This window comes from Eubalaena glacialis, chromosome 5, assembly GCF_028564815.1.
Source record: "Eubalaena glacialis isolate mEubGla1 chromosome 5, mEubGla1.1.hap2.+ XY, whole genome shotgun sequence".
NCBI lineage: Eukaryota > Metazoa > Chordata > Mammalia > Artiodactyla > Balaenidae > Eubalaena > Eubalaena glacialis.
In genome coordinates, this window is record NC_083720.1 from 149,259,580 (window position 1) to 149,272,597 (window position 13,018).

Genomic DNA, 13,018 nt, shown 5'->3' on the forward strand with positions numbered 1-13,018 from the left:
GTGTGTGTTACACAACTTTGGCTTTTCGAAGTAGAGTAGAACTATGTAAAACACCTGAGGTCAGTGTATCAGCAATTAGCCTGAATCATCAGGCACCAGGATGGCTTTGCACCGTCAACGTGCTCTGTGTACAATCTGTTCTTTTATTCCTTCATACTGTTCTGCACGGTAGTAGATTAAGTACCGAGGAAATGGCACTGACTCTTTCTGACCCGCAAGAAAATGTTCCTCTCCTCGTGCTTCCCTGAAAGGAGCAGCTCGGTGCCGGGAACAAATCTGCCTCAACGCATTTTTCTAGCGGAGAGAAAGAAGGACTTAAAAAAAAAAGCCCCTTCCATCTTATCGGAGACTCGCTCCTTTTGCTTCTCTGAGGTCTTCTCTTTGTTCACTGCTGAAAAGGAAAAACTTCTGGCTCCGGCGTGAGAAACCTCCGGACGTCACAAGAGAGGCTAGGCACGCACGAGCGGCGCAGTCGCGGTGGGCTTCGCGCCCCCTTCCCCGGAGCCGGCTTCCGCGCCGCTGCCCGCACCGCCGGCTCGGCCTCCGCCGCGAGGTGGCACCGACCGCCAGCGACGGCGCGCGGGCGCGACCTCCGCCCGGCGCAGCGCCTCCCTCCCGGCCCCGCCGAGCGCCGAGCGCGCACCCCCGCCCCGCGCGCGGCTCCCGCGCTGCCCCCCGAATCCCCGGGGAGGGGTGCGGGGGGCTGCGGCGCCGCCCGGGGGCTGTCACGTGGCCGGGACGAGGTGGAGCTCCGCTTCGAGGGCGGCTCTTCCCCTCCCCACCAACCTTTAGGCTTGGAGCCGGAGAAACGCCCGCGAGCTTTCCTTCCCGCTGCGCTCCCTCCCACGGCCGCCCTCCCCGCGTTAATCATCATCCGGCAGAGAGGGTAAGTTTCAAGAGCACCCCTTTGCAAGGACTGACTTTAGAGGAATCTGCCACTGATGGGGTGAAGGATGGGAGAGGAAGAAAGGGCACGCGAGTCCCGAAACGAGCTCTGGGGAGCGGCGCGCGCGCAGGCAGCCTTCGGTTCGGTCCCCGCGCGGGCGGGTCGCGAGGTGCTCCAAACCGCCGGCCCCCCCGGGACCGCCCGCGGTGCGGGGCCGACGCCGCTCTACGGGGTCCGAGTCCCCCTCCTCGGGCTCTGGGGAGACGTCGTCCTCCCTCCTTCGCTGCCTTTGGCATCTTTCCCGAGCCTCCGCGGCGCGGCCGCGCCGAGCTTTTGCGGAGGAACGCGCGGCTGGGACGGCCGGGGGAGGAGGGCTCGCGGGTCGGCCTTCGCCCTGCGCGCCGCACTTGTGCGCGCGGAGCGGCCCGGGGCCCCGGTGGGCGCCCCGCGCGCGGGCTGTGTCGAGCCCTGCCCCGCGGTGCTGGCCCCTCCAGCCTGGCGCTGCGTCCCCAGGAGACATCGTACTGTCCCCTACTTCCGAGTTTCCATCGTCCAACTCTTCAGCTCCGTTGCACCGGTGGTGGTGGAGCGCGGCTGGGTAGGAGACTGTGGACGGACTGGAGAGGGGGGTGGCCTAAGAGTGGCCCGTTGGTCTCCAGGTAGATGGCAGAGAGGCCAATGTTTTAAGGACTGATGTTGGGCCAGAGTCAACTAAGTTTGGGCTGTGCTTGTTTGGTTCTGGTTGTTTTGGATGTTTTCTGCTTTGCCAGTCTCATCATTATGGGTAGAGACATCTGACAAATGGGTGGCAAGTGTGTGTGTATTGGGGGGGGGGGCGGGCGGGGAGGGAGTATTAGGAATGAGGACAGTTGGGGGCAATTCACCTAGTTACACGATATGAAAAAGGTGGGCGCGTAAGCGTGCCGACAGGAATTTTGATTTAACACATCCCATTTCCTGAGTTTGGTAACTCAGGAAAAACCTAGGGGAGGGGAGGGGAGAGTGAGGAAGTGTGTCTTGACATTCCTTTTTTTTTTTAAAGAGTTCTCAGATTTGCCGTGCCCACCAGGACCGTGTGAGAAAGCGTAACTTGTCGGGTGGCACACAGGCGGGGCGGGGGTGGTGGTGGCGGGGAACACGGAGCTTGCCGGGCTCTGCCTGGAGGGGAGTCCCAGCAACAGCGGCTGTCAGTCCCAGGACTGCAGGCTGCTTCCCCGGTGAGAGCAGGAGGCTGTCGGCCGGGTTCCTCCCCCAGGACCAAAGACTGAGCGCTTTTCGGTGGGTGCCTACTGCTTTATTAGTCTTTCCTTATTGTTTTAAGGCAACTGTCAGTTGAGCAAACCCTCCTGGAAGGGAAAGGAACAGAGAATTATGTAACTCATGTGAATAAACTAGCAGTAACTTTGGGAGGGTGCATGTAGCAAGGCTGACATTTCTTTTCCAAAAACGAGGGAGTTAAGCAGCCAGTTCTGAGTATAGGACAAAATTTATCTGCAGCAGGTTATGACCAGAGAGCTGTATTCTCAGGCAGTTAACAGCTCTAAGAACAGCAAACAGTAAAGGCCAGCATTCTAATTGGAATGGAGAAGCAAACTTCCCTTTGGAAGGGGGCTAATTTGCCAGCTGGATGTATGTAGTGTCTCTGTTTTGTCTCTAAAGGCACAAGGCAGCTATAGTGAGATGCAACAACCTTTCAGTTTTTGCAGCGTCTGTAGTTGCATACCTTACTTTAGAAATATATATTGAAATAGTAAATATCAAATCATTTTCCTTGTCAAAGATGACGTATGTAAATTCTTTCTCAATATTATTTTCTGACAATTATTCATCCTTGAGATTATACTAAGGTAGGCTGGAAATACACATTTTATCCAATGCAGAACTGTTTTACCCAACTGGAATGACATGCGCTTAGCGAAGGAGTCTGATTTCAAATACATTAAAAAAATGTAAAGTTTGCATTTTCTGTATAGCTAACTTCTACTTAGTAAGAAAAATGCTATTTCTCACAGGGTATGTCTAGCAAGTGTGATTTCAAAGGGATCAGAGTAGAGTTTCAGTATATTTAACCTAAATTCATCTGCAAGAAAACTTTGTAGCCCATAAATTGTAATAATTTAATAAGTGTTTGCGTTAAGTCCCATATGCAGTGAATTTTGTCAAAGTCAGCTGGTAGATAGAAACTTTCTATCTTTCTTCCTTTTCCCTGCAACCACCTTGGTCTGTGCCTCCATTATCTCTCACCTGGATTATTGCACTAGCCTCTAAATGAATCTCCCTACTTCTCTCTCCTGTCTTAAGTCCTTGCAAACAACAGCTAGAGCAATAATTTTAAAACAAGTCATAGAACTTCATGCCTTTACCAAAGACTCTCCAGGGAGTCCTCGTCTTTCTCAGAGAAAAAGTCAAAGACTGTCCCACGGAGTAAGGCCCTGCAGAGTCTGTTTCTCCCCTGCTTACCCTCCCAGCTACTTCCCGATAGTCTCTCCCTCATTTATTTCGCTTCTCATCTGTTCAGCACACCAAGCGCACTCCAGTCGTAAAGATTTCATATTTGCTGTTTCCACAGGGGATGCATCCCTGAGGCATCTGCTTGGCTTCCTTCCTTGCTGTCGGGTCTTAACTCACACGCCACCTTCTCCGGCCTTCCCGCCCCCCCGGTAACAGCTGCCCTCCCAACAATCCCAGGTCCCCTTCCTTGCTTTATTTTTCTCCAGGGCACTTACTACCGTCTTGTGTCCTGTCTCTTTTACTGATTTATTTTTTCTTGTCTGCTTCTGCACACAAGACTAGAAACTCAATGGGAACCTCACTGTTGTCTCCACTAAAACCCTGCCTGACACAAAATAGTGTTCAATAAATATTTATTGGATGAATGAATTCTCTTTCAGAAACAATTCCTTTTTTTTTGCACAAAGTGGAACATTCCCCCCCCCCGCACCATGTACCTGACCTAGTAAAATCGCTCTTATAATTAACCTCCATTTTGCACGTCAAAGGACGATGATAGTGTGGACAAGGATGTCCCCTGCCGCCTGCCGTATCAGTAAACAAAGGATATTGTGGGCATCAAGCCATCAGCCCCTGTAGTCACCCTGGACGGTGCACCTGAGGGGATTCTGGATGGGAAAGAACAGGATACTGGCTCCAGATAATATTTCAATGAGCCCAGACTCTTGTATCTTCCCATACATAGAAAAGTGCTAAATTCATTAACTTGAGATGTCTGGTTTTCTTTAATTAACAGCAATCTTTTGACGTTCCAGCTACCTGCCTTTTCTTGCAAAAACTCCTGTATATCCTGGCTGCTCCCTGACCTCTTCCGAGCCGTCCCTCAGAGCGTCTGAGAGGCTGCCTCCCGGGCTTGAGTCCTCAGCGAGTCCGCCGAATGAAACATAACTCTCACCTTTTAGATTGTGGATTTTTTTCAGTCGACAATAGAATTCAGCTATTGATGTTAATGTCAATCACACAAGAACCTATTATTCCATCTGTGCACCTGCTGTGTCACCAAGACATTTTTATTCTAAATCTAATATTCGCAAAGTAGTATGAAATATACATAGTACCTACCTTCAAGAGGCAATGTTACAGCTGTGAAGAGCCAATGAAGCATCCAAGGGACTAAATGGTGCTTTGAAAGATGGGTAGAATTTGGATGCGTGATGAGGAGTTGCAGAGGCGAAGAAGCAGAAGCTAAAACGGGCCAGGGCACTTGGTGACTGTGAAGGGACCTGCCCGCCTGGTACAGAACATGCCCCGTGGGGTTGTTAGACCGGGAGTGTAAGGCAGAGTAGCGGTCTTCAAGTGTCAGGTCCAGGAGGCTCAGTGGTCCCTACCTTGTGTGTCTCACCTGGCTCTGTGTGCAGACGGGGAGCCATGGGTAGGGAGTTAGAGGATGCATTTTCCTGTCATGCTAGTTCTACTGATGAAGAAAAACTCAGATAACTGCGCAGTGACGTTATTAAATATCTTGCCAGCAACCTGACTAGGATGTATGATGCGAAATTTTCTTGAATTTTCTAGTGCGAAATTTCCAAAGAATTTTTAGATTAGCACTTGCTTGCTCCAGGTTTGTTCTCAGACACTGAGAGACACAGATATTCTCTCTCTTTGGTATTCTTGAGAGAAAAGTGTGTTACCAGGGAGGTTCAGGAGTCTTTCCAGGCTGTTGACAAGAAGAGGGGAGAACGTTTCTATAACGTTCACACTTGATACCTTTCCTAGTCCCGATGCTTTCATTCTCACTAAGTGGTAGCAACCTTTCTTTTTATTCTTCAGTTTTATAAGTTGTAGTTTTATAATAAAAAACACCCCATATTCTAGAAAGCAAAAGCACCCAAGGAAAGGTTCAATAGTGGCATCTCTTAAAAGGCAAAAGCATATTTTGTTCATTAAAGTTCTTGTCTCCTTTTCAATGGAAGTAATTCTGCATGATTTTCTTTATCGTTCTCACAGAAGAAAGAAATGCAATTCTGTTTCTTAACACAGGCACAATGGCCTGTTAATTAACATAAGAAACCCCATCTCATATATTTACTTAATAACGTAAGGGAAATCAGAGATTTTTTTTTTTAAAGGAGGTTTTAAGCTCTACAGGACTGTTGTCTGTGATTTGTTTTGTTGGTAAGAAAAGAGTATTCCTATCACAAAATGCTGTGAAAGATCAAAAGTACGACTGAAATTTAGATCCCTGGATTGTATCTGTATATAGTCTAGTGGGGAGGGAGGATATTTACATGAAGAAAACCTTAGAAATCCTTTGAAAGCTTCTGACATGTTAATAATATTATAGAATCTTAAAGTCAGAAAGAGCTTCAGAGTTACCCAGTTGAATCTCCTACACAATGTGAGAACTTCCCCAAGCCTTTCGAGTAGTACTTACAAACTGTTGCCTGTGGAGAACTTGCTGGTTTACAGGCAGTTCATTCCATTTGATTAAACTTTTGTTCCTCATAATGATGTGAAATATTTTTAATGTAATCCACTTCCCTTGGTCCTACTTCTAACTTGAGTGGACATAAGATTCTGAGCCACAAGCCAGGGACCACATGCTACCCATTCCAATGTGAGAAGATGTTTGTACCGTTCCTAGTGAGTCTTTTCTGGATTAAACATCTTCTTTTCCTTCAGCAGTCCTTCATAGGACAAGGTTTCTTGATGTTTCACTGTATCGATCATCTCCTTAAAGTCCTTGTGCCAAATAGTCTGCCTTAAAAAGCAGTTCAGTGTTGGTGGGGCTATTACTACAACTTGATACATTCTTTCTTTTTTATAGTAAGAGGTAGAATTAGGTAAAATTTTTTTTTGTTTTCCTTTGTTGGTGTCATATCTTTTTCATATGTTTTAATCTGTGCATTGTTTTTTTTTTTATACCTTCATATTCCTACAATGTTTAGGAATGTGCTGATGGTCGTTTATGTAAGACTTTGGGCATGAGATTTATACACACCTTACTAATGTACAGACCACTGCATTTTGCTGAAACTCAATGTGAAAGCACATCAAGTTAAAAGTATTACTAAAGTTTTTTTTCTAATTGTTTGCACTCTTTCTACTATTTAAAAAAAGATGTATATATAGAATACATTTTATTTCAGTGTCTTCACTTTAAACAGTTCTATGAGTCAGAATTCGTTTTGACTGCCCTCAATAAAATTAGTAATGCAATTGGTCATTTTCTCTTTACAGGTTGTTCAGTTCAAGGGAATGAAGAATTCAGAATAGTTTTGAGAAATGGATTCCAATATGGAGAATAAAAATAAGTTGAGTCTTTGACCTGCTTTGAGGAAACATATTGTCCATTTGTCTAAAGTCATCTGTAATAGCCAAACCAGTGAAAATGAATTCAACGTTATTTTCCCAGGTAGAAAATCGTTCAATCTATTATAATTTTTCAGAGAAGAATTCCCAGTTTTTGGCTTTTGAAAATGACGATTGTCATCTGCCCTTGGCCATGATATTCATGTTAGCTCTTGCTTATGGAGCTGTGATCATTCTTGGGGTCTCTGGAAACCTGGCCTTGATCATCATCATCTTGAAACAAAAGGAGTTGAGAAATGTCACCAACATCCTGATTGTGAACCTTTCCTTCTCAGACTTGCTTGTTGCTATCATGTGTCTCCCCTTCACGTTTGTCTACACGTTGATGGACCACTGGGTTTTTGGTGAGGCAATGTGCAAGTTGAACCCTTTTGTGCAGTGTGTTTCCATCACTGTGTCTATCTTCTCTCTGGTCCTCATTGCCGTGGAACGGCATCAGCTGATCATCAATCCACGGGGCTGGAGACCAAGTAATAGACATGCTTATGTAGGCATTGCTGTCATCTGGGTCCTTGCTTTGGCTTCTTCTCTGCCCTTCCTGATCTACCAAGTATTGACGGATGAACCGTTCCAAAATGTGACCCTTGATGCGTTCAAGGACAAGTACGTCTGCTTTGATAAATTTCCATCAGACTCTCACCGGTTGTCTTACACCACTCTCCTCTTGGTGCTGCAGTATTTTGGCCCACTCTGTTTTATATTTATTTGCTACTTCAAGGTAAGAAAACCTCCCTGCCCCCCCGCCACCATTTCCATTTTTACCTTCTTTCTCCAAGAGTCCTCATTCAATGAGTGATTCTATTTGAACTCTTTATTTTTTTCCTCCTGTAGATATATATACGCTTAAAAAGAAGAAACAACATGATGGACAAGATGAGAGACAATAAGTACAGGTCCAGCGAAACCAAAAGAATCAACATCATGCTGCTGTCCATCGTGGTGGCGTTTGCGGTCTGCTGGCTGCCGCTCACCATCTTCAACACCGTGTTCGACTGGAATCATCAGATCATTGCTACGTGCAACCATAATCTGTTATTCCTGCTCTGCCACCTCACAGCCATGATCTCCACCTGTGTCAACCCCATATTTTACGGCTTCCTGAACAAAAACTTCCAGAGAGACCTGCAGTTCTTCTTTAGCTTCTGTGATTTCCGGTCTCAGGATGACGACTACGAGACCATCGCCATGTCCACCGTGCACACGGATGTTTCCAAGACGTCTCTGAAGCAGCCAAGCCCAGTCACGCTTAAAAAGATCCACACTGATGATAATGAAAAAATCTGAACCTGCCGTAGCATTTGGTCCCAGGTGACGTCTGCTTAAAACCAAGCACAACCCGCAACAGACTTTAATTCCCTGTTCTCCCAAGGAATAGGGTTGAAATCACTGAAGAAAGATCAAGATTTTCTTGTCTTGCTTCTTACTGCTTTTGTAGTAGCTGTCATAATTATATTTGGAACAAAACCTGTGGGCTTTGGAACCTTCTGGCGATAGTTTTGACCAGACATCTTTGAAGTGCTTTTTTGTAAACTTATGCATAGAATAGAAAGGCTTTTATATTGTATTTATTAGGAGGAAATTTCTTGAAAGTATTACTGTTCACTGACTTTAGAAGCACTACACCTGATGCTCTCGCTTGATTGGGCCATCCTTGTTCGATGAGATTGTCAGTAGATTGGGCAGTCCTGGGTAAGGTTGGGCATCAAGCTTCAGCCTGTTGCAGAGGTGATGGCATGCAAAAGCAGCATTCAGGGTGTGAGCTAAAAGAGAGTCTGTGTCCTGTATGCCTAGTCTGAAGTCATTCAAAAGTGATTTGCATTTTTTTGAAATTTTAAGACAGGATTTCATTTGCTCCTAATTGATTAGCACGTAAGATAAAAAATACATTTAAAAATACTTCTCAGCTGTGAATATCTTGGGGAATTGGGCCACCCACAAGGATTAAGTGGGACAGCAGTTCCCTAACTTTAAAACTATTTTGGTACCTGACAACCAAATGATTTCAGAGTAGTTAGTTTAACAAGTAAATTAGTATTGCTTCATATGGTTGGATTATATTTATTTGAATTGATGGTCAAGAGGCTTTCCATTCTTCACAGACTGTTCAGTGTTTGTCAAGCTTCCTAGCATAAATATACACGTAATTCAAAGGCACTTATTTCCAGCTTAAAATATATATAACCACAAAGTGTATTTTCTATACATCAGTGCCTATATACTAACTCATTTTTAACTTTCAATGCCCATCTTTCAAAGGACACCAAGGTACAATGTTGAAAGAATGTCCACCCTGGGTAGCAGGGGTAAATACAGGAAAATTGAGGACACTTCACGTAGCTTATGTTAACTTGTTTGAACTGTGTGCCTGTGGAATCTTACCAATCATGCACTATGTACTGAGGGGTTGTGTCATGTTAATATACTTCATTTCATGTACCCTGTAATCATGATCAAGCCTCAGAATCATTGGGAGGGAAGATATTTTAAAGAACAAGACATATCTTTGATGTATTATACAGACATAGTATTAAATGTGTTTGATTTTAGAAGGGCAGACATTTTCTTTATTAAAATTGTTTCTGCTTTTTCTGAATAGTCTCTTTTGTGACTCTCTTTAGCTTCTTTTATTTATTTTTTTCCTTTTTTAGCCCCTTGTCCTCCCTCCCATGAAGTTCTGCAGCATCCTCTGTCTGTTTGCTGATGAAGCATTTTCTACCCTGTGGTATAACCCTTGATGGTCCAGCCTCTCTCCTTGGCTTCCTGAAGCTTCATGAAGGCAGAGACTGTTTTACATGATTCTGTGTCCCAGTGCATTTAGCAAAGTGCCAAGTACCTAGAAGGTTTTTTAAAAAAAAATTTTTTTTAAACAATTGAATGAATACATAATGACACAAATCCTTTCCTCTCATTATTGATCGTACTGACTTTACATTCTGAAATTTTCTTGGACTCCTCCTCCTAAGTTCATCTTTAGCAAAGAGGTGTTTTCTCTTTTATTATGTCACTCTCCTTTCTAAACTAAGCAAAATGACATTTTAGATTTTAGAAACTTGCACGATTTGTCTTTTAAGACAAGTATCAGTCTTTTGCATTGAATGTTAATATGAGTTCAAATTATAGCCTAAGAATGACTTTTAGTTAACAAAGGAAAAAAATTCTAAAACCAACCTTTAATGCGTATTGGAAAATATCATCACCTTTCCTTACCAAAACCTGGAATTTGAAACTACCTGGTGTTTTCTGCTTTGGGGGATGAATGGGAGATTTTGTCTTTCTCTACTTAGGTGCTATGGAAACAAACTGCTGCTTGAGAACAGCCTGAAAATGCAGGTGCATTCTTGTTAGCACATTTGCTGAGATACCATTTCCAAAATCTTCATTTAGCCATGTAGGCTGCTGATTCCTTAGCTTTTCATAAATAATGACCTGAATACCAAATTCTTCTCTTTTATCCAAAGATGTCGATGAACTAGTGGTGAAGTCTAGGGTCGACCACAGATCCACTGTGATTCAAGAAGAAATAAACATGCATGTTAAGTACAAACAAACCAGGACTTCCCTGGTGGCGCAGTGGTTAAGAATCCACCTGCCAATGCAGGGGACACGGGTTCGATCCCTGGTCAGGGAAGATCCCACATAGCGCAGAGCAGCTAAGCCCCTGCACAACTACTGAGCCTGCGCTCTAGAGCCAGCGAGCCACAACTACTGAGCCCGCGTGCCTAGAGCCCGTGCTCCGCAACAAGAGAAGCCACCTCAATGAGAAGCCCACGCACCGCAAGGAAGAATAGTCCCCGCTCACCGCAACTAGAGAAAGCCTGCACGCAGCAACGAAGACCCAACGCAGCCAAAAATAAATAAATAAATAAATTTATAAAAAAATAAATACAAACAAACCATTGGGTTTTCTTTAGAATAAAAATCAATTGTTGGCTTAGTACAAGAGCATAATTATAATGTAGCTTATATAAATTTAGAAGAAAATAATAGCCAACATTTTAAAACACTTACCTGTGCAAGTACTATGTCAAGGGCTTAAGTACCTGGGAGGATGCATGACTGATGTGACCACATTACAGAAGAGACAACCGAAGCTCAAGCTGAAAAATTTGAGCCCCTCCCTGCGTAGCAGGTGCAGCAGGAACAAAACCAAGGTCTGGCCAGTGACGCCAAGCCCATCAGTGTGCTGAACCTATGATAGAGTTTTAGGAGATCATTTCTCTTCCTTTCCTTACAAGTGACATTATTAGGACATCATACCATTCACCTTCTTTCTGATTTTAGCTGCAGAAAAGACTGACGTGGAAGAGTGGAGGGAAAATGGCCGTGATGATTACAAGAATTCCCTTTTCAGATAATTCCACTTAAAATAGTATTTGATTATTCATACCACCTTTATTTCTTTACTGTTAACTGGATATTCTCATCCACAAATTTCCAAGGATATATACATGTACATTATACTATACCTTCAAAATTTCCAAGGATATATACATGCATATTATATTCCACAAATATTCCAAGGATATATACATGCACATTATACTCTTCTATTCCACAAATTTCCAAGGATATATACATGCATATTATACTCTACCTTCAAAATTTAACAGCCAAGTAAATGTGTGTTTTGACAAAGTATTCCTCCACAACAGTGAAAGTGGTGGAAAGAGGCCAACTTAAGCTGGAGTTCCAGGGATAACTCTGGCCTTGTTCAGAGAGTTCCTGGGCACTACTAGGTCTTTCCTCACAGCTGGGATTGCTTGCTCAGCAATCAGGGATTCTTCTGGAATGTAGTTTCTCAGTGACCATGAATTCTTTCATAGTCTCCCTATTTTCTTTGTTTACTTATCCCCGTGGGCCATCAAACAACATGTCAGACTTAAGAGTTGGAGCCTATGAGAAGGAGAGCATAGCTTTCTAGGGCAAATGAGTAAGATTTCTCAAATTTCTTTCATTTAATGATTCCTTTATTAATATATTTGTGTGTGTGTACATGCAACACATTGTATGGATGTGAATACATATATATTTTTAAACATATAATTCTACAATGGGTTTATTTTCATTGCTATTATTTCCAATCAAAATTATCACATACTTAGCACTTATCACAAATTACCCTATAAAGTACAGCTAATGCTTTCCTCACGTTTCAGAAGAGGAAACCGAGGCACAGAGATGTTATGGAATTCGTCCAATGTCTCTCAGCTGGTAAATGACAGCCAGGATTCACATCCAGGCAATTTGGCTTCTGACGATGAGCCTTTGACATACACTGAGAATGTTTCCCATATGCCAGATTCTGCCTGATTCCCCCACCTCTGTGTCCCTACCTTTTTTTAAAATTAATTTTTGTTGGAGTGTAGTTGCTTTACAATATTGTGTTGGTTTATACTGTACAGCAAAGTGAATCAGCTAAACATATACATATACGTATATCCCCTCTTTTTTGGATTTCCTTCCCATTTAGGTCAACAAAGAGCATTGAGTAGAGTTCCCTGTGCTGTACAGTAGGTTCTCATTAGTTATCTATTTTAGACATAGTATCAGTAGTATCCTTATGTCAATCCCTATCTCCCAATTCAACCCACACCCCCCCTTCCCCCTTGGTATCCATACGTTTGTTCTCTACCTCTGTGTCTCTATTTCTGCTTTGTAAGTAAGATCATCTATACCAAATTTTTCAGATTTCACATATATGCATTAATATATGATATTTGTTTTTCTCTGACTTACTAAAAATATGGAATGTTTCATGATTTTGCATGTCATCTTTGCACAGGGGCCATGCTAATCTTCTCTGTATCGTTCCAATTTTAGTATATGTGCTGCCCAAGCAACCACCCTATCTTTTTGTTATTGGATCATTCTTAACCTTTATCTGTAGTGCAGGCTTGCCCTAATCCTAAACAACCTCAGAAAGGTAAAATATAGATATTTTCAAAGCCGTCCTCTAAGAGCTAACACAGATTCCTAATCATGGTGATTCAGTCCCAGTTGCAGAGTTGAGACACAGATCTATCCCACGCAAGGGTTATCAGTACAAATCTGCTTTCCCTTTCTCCAGGTCTTGATCTCTTCTGCCCTCCTGGTTTATACACCCCTACTCTTTCTAGTCTCCCAGCCAATGCTTGAGTCATCTTCCAGGACTATTTTCCCAATAAATAGGTAGGGCTGAAGCCTGACTAATTTCTGCCAACCATCCTCCTTGGATCCTGGAGCATCATGAGTGCTTTCTTAGGGTAAGGACTGTGCCTACCTGACTCCTAATTTTTGAATCCTGCCTGGGAGAGAACATGAAGGACCATC

General features: G+C 43.6%; 1 protein-coding gene and 1 non-coding gene across 3 annotated transcripts; one reads left to right on the forward strand and one right to left on the reverse strand.

Moving 5' to 3' along the window:
* Positions 1-802: 802 nt before the first annotated feature.
* NPY1R (neuropeptide Y receptor Y1) lies at positions 803-8,572 on the forward strand. 2 transcript variants are annotated; one of them, XM_061191760.1, is made up of 3 exons: positions 803-886; positions 6,578-7,427; positions 7,541-8,572. In XM_061191760.1, the coding sequence occupies exons 2-3, from the start codon at positions 6,729-6,731 to the stop codon at positions 7,991-7,993; spliced, it is 1,152 nt and encodes a 383-aa protein (XP_061047743.1). In that variant the 5' UTR covers positions 803-886; positions 6,578-6,728; the 3' UTR covers positions 7,994-8,572. The 2 variants fall into 2 exon arrangements, with proteins under 2 accessions (XP_061047743.1, XP_061047742.1); XM_061191759.1 differs by lacking the exon at positions 803-886 and adding an exon at positions 4,554-4,631.
* Positions 8,573-12,446: 3,874 nt separating this feature from the next.
* On the reverse strand, positions 12,447-12,553 carry LOC133092846 (U6 spliceosomal RNA). The gene has a single exon (XR_009701197.1). It is a non-coding gene; the product is annotated as a U6 spliceosomal RNA (small nuclear RNA).
* Between the last annotated feature and the right edge of the window lie 465 nt (positions 12,554-13,018).

Excerpts from the sequence above, each read along its gene's own strand:
- NPY1R (XM_061191760.1), top strand. The coding sequence starts at position 6,729 with ATGAATTCAACGTTATTTTCCCAGGTAGAAAATCGTTCAATCTATTAT. Across the intron at positions 7,428-7,540 it reads TATTTATTTGCTACTTCAAG|ATATATATACGCTTAAAAAG; the intron begins GTAAGAAAACCT and ends TTCCTCCTGTAG.